General features: G+C 44.9%; 1 protein-coding gene across 1 annotated transcript in view; it reads right to left on the reverse strand.

Annotated features, from left to right (window-relative positions):
* Dio1 (deiodinase, iodothyronine, type I) overlaps positions 1-5,819 on the reverse strand; it is a 13,703-nt gene extending 7,884 nt beyond the window's left edge. Inside the window, exon 1 of the mRNA XM_013022309.1 lies at positions 5,435-5,819. Coding sequence (XP_012877763.1) covers positions 5,435-5,771 — 337 coding nt within the window. The 5' untranslated portion in view covers positions 5,772-5,819. The remainder of the gene's footprint in view (positions 1-5,434) is intronic.
* Between the last annotated feature and the right edge of the window lie 452 nt (positions 5,820-6,271).

Here is a 6,271-nt window from a genome sequence, read left to right on the forward strand (position 1 = left end):
GTGTGTGTGTGTGTGTGTGTGTGTGTGTGTGTGTGTGTATGTGCTTGTTTGATGTACATGTGTGCTGATCCTGGGGCTTGAACTCAGGGCCTAGGTGCTATCCCTAAGCTTCTTTTGCTCAAGGCTATCACCCAACCATTGAGCTAGAGTGCCACTTCCAGCTTTTTCTAAGTAGTTTATTGGAGACAAGAGTCTCAGGGCCTTTCTTGCCCAGGCTGGCTTTGAACCATGATCCTCAGATTTCAGTATGGCTTTGCTGTGGTTAATTGATTAGTTACATATCTTCCTTGTTCTAAAAGGATTTGAAGCAGCTTGTGCACATAATAAAATATACAACAGAATAGACAGGGGGGAGAACTCTTGTCTCTCTGGAAGGCATAAAACAGGAAAGGAGAATAAAACATAATAAATATAAGTCTTATGTATTTATTAAAACTGAGTTATGTATTTTGTTCTGAGTTTTCTGGTGGCCAAGTAAAAGGAGAAACACAATTATATATTCCTAGTATTAAAGTCTACAGTATAAGGAGAAGGTAGATTGATTTCTCTAGAGACACAAAGCTCTCCTTATCTTTGGCTCACAGATTGTTTTCATAGGAGGCCCTCAGAGGCTCTGAGTGGGCCTCAGTCCCTGTGGGTTGCCTGCATGATTATTCCTCACCCATGTGACAGGGAGGTATCAGCAGGAAAGGATCTTAGGTCAGTCATGGCCAAGTGGTGGGTCAGTGGACTGCAATGACCCCAGGGAGTCACTTAGGGTAAGATAAGTGACTAAGGTTCTGGTCTAGCTCAAAATATTAGCTGTCTGGAATTTTGTTTTCAATGGGCCAAAAAAAACCCCACTGATTGGGACACTTTGGAAGGGACAGAACCATTTGTTTAATTATTTATATTGTGGTTGACACAGTGATTGGTATTGAGGGCAAAGTTCAAACTTAGTTCTCTGCTTCTCAGACAGCAGAGAGAGGAAAGATGGGTATAGTGGGTAGTTGCACTGAAGGCTGGCATTACGCCCAGGTCCACAGGCCACAGGGCAGAGAACACCATTTTGAGAATGTTAGGTAAGGATCTCAGGTCAAGTCCAACTTTGTTTTATAAACAGGAAAACAGGTTTGTAGTAGAGGTGGACTTGGACTCACCCCAAAGACTCCTAGGGCCAGTAAATTAACTCCACACCAAGTTCTCTCAGCAGAACACCCCATGCATAATTACAAGCTAATTCCTCATTCCATTTGGAGAAATTTGAGATTTCAAATGGGGACTGAAATTTATTTTCTGACTCTTGGAAAATAATCTATAGCTAGTCTTCTCACACAACATGCTAGTTAGTCAAAGTGTGTGTGTGTGTGTGTGTGTGTGTGTGTGTGTGTGTCCAAGAGTGTGTGAGCACAATGTGCATGTGCTTCCACTTGTACATGGGACCACAGAGGATAGAAGATGGCTGTGTTTCTCTGAGCCCCTTCTACAAGACAGAAAATACACCAGCACAAGTTCTAGTTCGGTCTCAACTAAGAAATCTGAACAAGTCATTTATTACATTGGGCCTTTGTATCTGTGAAACAGGGGAATTGCTTTTGGTTAGTCATAAAGAGTTTTCCAGGTCTCCCAATCTGTGGCTCTACATTCACAGTTCATGCTCAAAGTATACAACAGCGCATTTTAATGGCCTACTAGGTGTCTGAAACAGTTACAGGGTATCTTTCTTACAGGCAGAACTGATCATGTTAACTCTGTACTTGAAAACCAAGCATCTCAGATATGTCTGCAGGTAAGACACATCAGGCCTCCAAGTTCTGGTCCCTGCTGGTGGTCAACCTCATCTTTCATCCCTTCTTGTCCTTTGTACCCCTCTTCTGCCAAGCTTAAGGATGCCTTTCCCCTTTCCTGCCCTGTTCTTAGAGCTGTCCCTAAAGATTCAGCTCATGGTCCTGTTCTCCAGGCAGCCTTCCAGCAGCAACCTCCTAACCCCACCTGTGAGATGACCCTGTGCTTGCCTCGCCTGCATCTCTCATGTCTGAGTTCTGTGGTCTGACAGGACATAGGTCAGTGGTGTTACTACCACTGCCTATTATTTCAGAGGATTCGGAGTCTAAGTGTAGAATACCAACTCCATTTTATAAAGGAATTTTTCTTTTTGTCTGTCATTCTCCTCTCATCCTTTGGTCTCAACTGCAGTAGCAGGGCCCAGAAACAACCCGAGACCTTTCTCCACTGAAGGTAGACAGTTAAATACTATAAGACAATTCTGTGAATTGGCCCTGAGGCAAGTTAGCTTTCAAGGGAAAGCTAATGGGAAATGATCTTTCTTTCTTTCTGTCCTTCTCTCTCTCTCTCTCTCTCTCTCTCTCTCGCCCCCCTTGGTTGGTATCCAGCAAATTGGTCTGTCCTATTACAGTGTCTGGTAATGGTAAAATTAGTGGTTATTCCTATATGTCAGTGCTTGCTTGGTATGAATGTTTGTTGAATAAGTTGAGGTCTTATTTTGGGGGCATTATGGCTTAAATTCATAAAAAAAGAATAAAAGAAAAAGGAAGGAAGGAAGCCAGCACTAGTAGCTTGTGCCTGTATCTAACTATTCATGAGGCTGAAATCTGAAGGATCTTGATTCAAGGTCAGCTCAGGCAGAAAACTTTGCTAGCTTCCATCTCCAAAATAACCAGCAAAAAGCAGGTCTGGAGGCATGGTTCAAATGATAAAGAGACAGTCTAACAAGCACAAGGCCTTGAGTTCAAACCCCTGTGCCAAAAAAAAGGAAAAGAAAGAAACTATTAGTGCTCCCTTTGATTAAAACACTTCCCTCCGTGTGTGTGTGTGTGTGTGTGTGCGCGCGCGCACGCACCAGTAGTATGGCTTGAACTCAAGGTCTAGGCTGTCCCTTTTTGTTCAAGGATAGTGCTCTACCACTTCTGGCTTTTTGCTGGTTAATTGTAGATAGGAGTCTCAAGGACTTTTCTACCCAGGGTGGCTTCAATCCTCAGGTCTCAGCTTCTTGAATAGCTAGGATTACAGGCATGAGCCACTGGTGCCCAGCAACACTCCCCATCTTAAGCTACAAAAGTCATTCTTTCTTCAAAGCTTAGTTTCAAAGACACTTCCTCTAGGAAGCCTTCCAAGTCCAGCAGCAGAGAAAAGTCAAACCTTCCTACTGTCTCCATTTCACAGAACTATAAAGATTTGTTTATTACATATATCTGTTCTGTAGAGACATAATGTCTTTGCCCCAAGAGCAGGAGAAGCAGTAGACCAGTAGATGGGACTGAGAGAGAATAGATGGCAACTTAAACTGCTACAATTTGTGTGCGTCTGTGTGTGTGCATGTGCTTGCTGTGTGTACATGTGTATGTGCACACGCACGCGTGCGCATTTTCTACGGGTCTGTCATACTAGAGGTGTTAATGCCAGTCAAAAAGCATTGAAAAGCCAGGTGCTGGTGGTTCTCACCTATAATCCTAGCTACTCAGGAGGCTGAGATCTGAGGATTGTGGTTCAAAGCCAGCCCAGGCAGGAAAGTCTATGAGATTCTTATCTCTAATAAACTACTCAGAAAACCAGAAGTGGCACAGTGGCTCAAGTGGGAGAGCGGTAGCCTTGAGCTGAAGAGCTGAGGGACAGCGTTCAGGCCCAGAATTTAAGCCCCATGACCGACAAAAAAAAAAAAAAAACATTGAAAACACAAAAGTAAAAGTCCTCTCTCTGGATCTGACCTGGTCATTCACTGGCTCTGTTCCCTTGTCCTTATTTCACTCCTTTCGAAAATGAGAGGATTGACTGACTAGGTTAATCCTTCCCAAAGGGTGCTTTTTGGAATCAGTTCAATGATCATAGGCATTTCCTTTGGTGGAAAGTTGGGTTTATGTCTTAGGAAAACCAGTCAGCAATATGTTGATGTATTAAATGTTTAAATGTATTAAATGTTTCATGCATTTGCTTTATTGTTTTAAATGCCAGTCCTGGGCTTGAACTCAGGGCCTAGGAACTGTCTCTGGTCTTTTTTTTACTCAAGGTTAGGCCTCTTCCATTTGAGCCAAAGCTCCACTTCTGGTCTTTTGGTGGTTAATTGAAGAGAAGAGTCTCATGGACTTTCCTGCCTGGGCTGGCTTTGTACCATGATCCTCAGATCTCAGCCTCCTGAGTAGCTAGGATTACAGGTGTGAACCACCAGCACCAGGCTCATGTGTTTTCTTTTAAGAGTCAGAGCTTCTCAGAGTCATTTTTGTGTGTGAAATATTTGGGCTTGAACTCAGGGTCTCAAGCTCTCACTTGCCTCCCCCCACCATACCTTACTGGTACTCTAGCACTTGAGTCACATCTCCATTTCTAGCTTTTTTTTGTTAATTGGAGATTAAAAAGTCTTTTGGATTTGTCTGCCTCTGCTGGCTTCAAACCTCTATCTTCAGATCTCAGCCTCCTGAGAACAGGGAGCTTAGGTATCCAGGTGCTGGTTCTGAGGAAAGGCATATGAGGAGAGGTGTGGGCAAGGAGGCATGGCCCCAACTAACAGCGTTAGCCCAACTAACAGTGTCCAGAAAGCTGGACCCTGGCCCGTGAGGGTGTGTGGATGGCTGGCATGGAGAACATTCCAGAAGGACATTCACGTATCAGTGAAATCACAGAGAAGGCAAAGCACAAGAGATGGACAAGGCCCCACAGTTATCTCCAGAAAGTGAGTGTGAGGAGCGCTCAGAAGTGATAGTGGTGAGAAAAGTTGGAGCCTAGCTGGGTGCTGGTGGCTCACGCCTGTCATCCTAGCTACTCAGGAGGCTGAGATCTGAGGATTACAGTTCAAATCCAGCCCAGGCAGGAAAGTCTGTAAGACTCTTATCTGCAATTAACCAGGAAGGAAGAGAGAAAGAGAGAGACAGAGAGACAGAGACAGACAGAGATCTTCAACAAGTATATCCTGAGTGATTACTATCTGCCAACAGAAGGCAGGCACAATAATTGTGAAGAGTTATAATGTCAACCTCCACAGAGTTTGAAAACTAATGAAGGCAACCCCTAAGTCAAATACCCACCACCCAGTTACAAACCACGATGGCCTGAATAAAGTAAATTTTGAGATGTTAATCAGAATAGAAGAGGGGCAACCTGAGTTGGGGAAACTAGAGTTGGCTTTGAGCAGCACTCTGAAGGATGAGATGGGAGGGTTTCGCCAAGCAGAGATGGGCATGGGGTGCCCTGGAAGAAGGTCTTCATTATAAGACCAGCATTGAGGGCTAGAAGCCAGAGTGGATGACTTGGGATCTGACTGTCTGGGAAAGTGGTTATGCCCTCAGAGGAACAGAACTGGAGAATATTTCATTTCTTGATCAAGAAGAAGAAAAGAACCCCCCCAAAGGAGCAGAGGAAGAAAATTCAACACCTTCCAAGCCACCTCTCCATCCCCTGCACTGCCACTTTCTCAAGCCCCCTGAGGACATAGTGGCCTCCTGACCTTGCATGAAGTCCCAAATGCTGCACCTCTGTCCTGAGAGGCTGATCACTGAGCAGTTTGGAGCCAGACCTCCATACATAGCCTTGTCTTCCAGTCTCTGCCACCGGACCTTCAGGACGAACCAGAAGTACTGTGTGCTAAAGAAAGTCGGGACCCAGTTGTCTGGGGAGAAGCGAGGATTCCTGGTCATGCCGGTCTTCTGGCCCATGGCCAGGATGTGCTTCTTGACCCTCTCTGGAAAAAGGATCATTAGCATTTTGCCCATGGCCACCTCTACAACCACCTGCAAGAATATCCAGAGCCGCTTCAGCCACAGTCCTAGCCGGGACAGCCCCATCTCTGAGCAACCAGCACTGCCTCTGAGGCTGATGGACCCAGAGGCTGCAGCCAAGCAAGACGCAACACTGGGCGGAGCTGAACAAAGGTGCAGAGTAGGAAGAGCCAATCCCTGACCAGAGGAAGGAGCCTGGACGGAAGGTGTTTGCTTTGCTGTCAATAAAATGGAAAATCCCTAACCATCTGCACAAATGTTTACTCTAAATTGTTATCATTTCAGATCAGTTGTCTTTGCTTTTGAGAGATCCTTGGATTGGGACAATCCAGATCTTAATTTTCCCTCTGCTTAACTTGAATACTTGGACCCAGTACAGCTAAAGGCACCCTGTTAAGTCATAATGAAAACTATTGTTCTGTACAATTAATATATGCTAATAAAAGAATGGAAAAGATTTGTTTCAGGCTGGGTACCAGTGGCTCATGCCTGTAAATCCTAGCTACTCAGGAGGCTGAGATCTGAGGATCACTATTTGAAGCCCACCCATGTGGAAATGTCTGTGA

Source organism: Dipodomys ordii, unplaced genomic scaffold, assembly GCF_000151885.1.
Source record: "Dipodomys ordii isolate 6190 unplaced genomic scaffold, Dord_2.0 Scaffold61, whole genome shotgun sequence".
NCBI lineage: Eukaryota > Metazoa > Chordata > Mammalia > Rodentia > Heteromyidae > Dipodomys > Dipodomys ordii.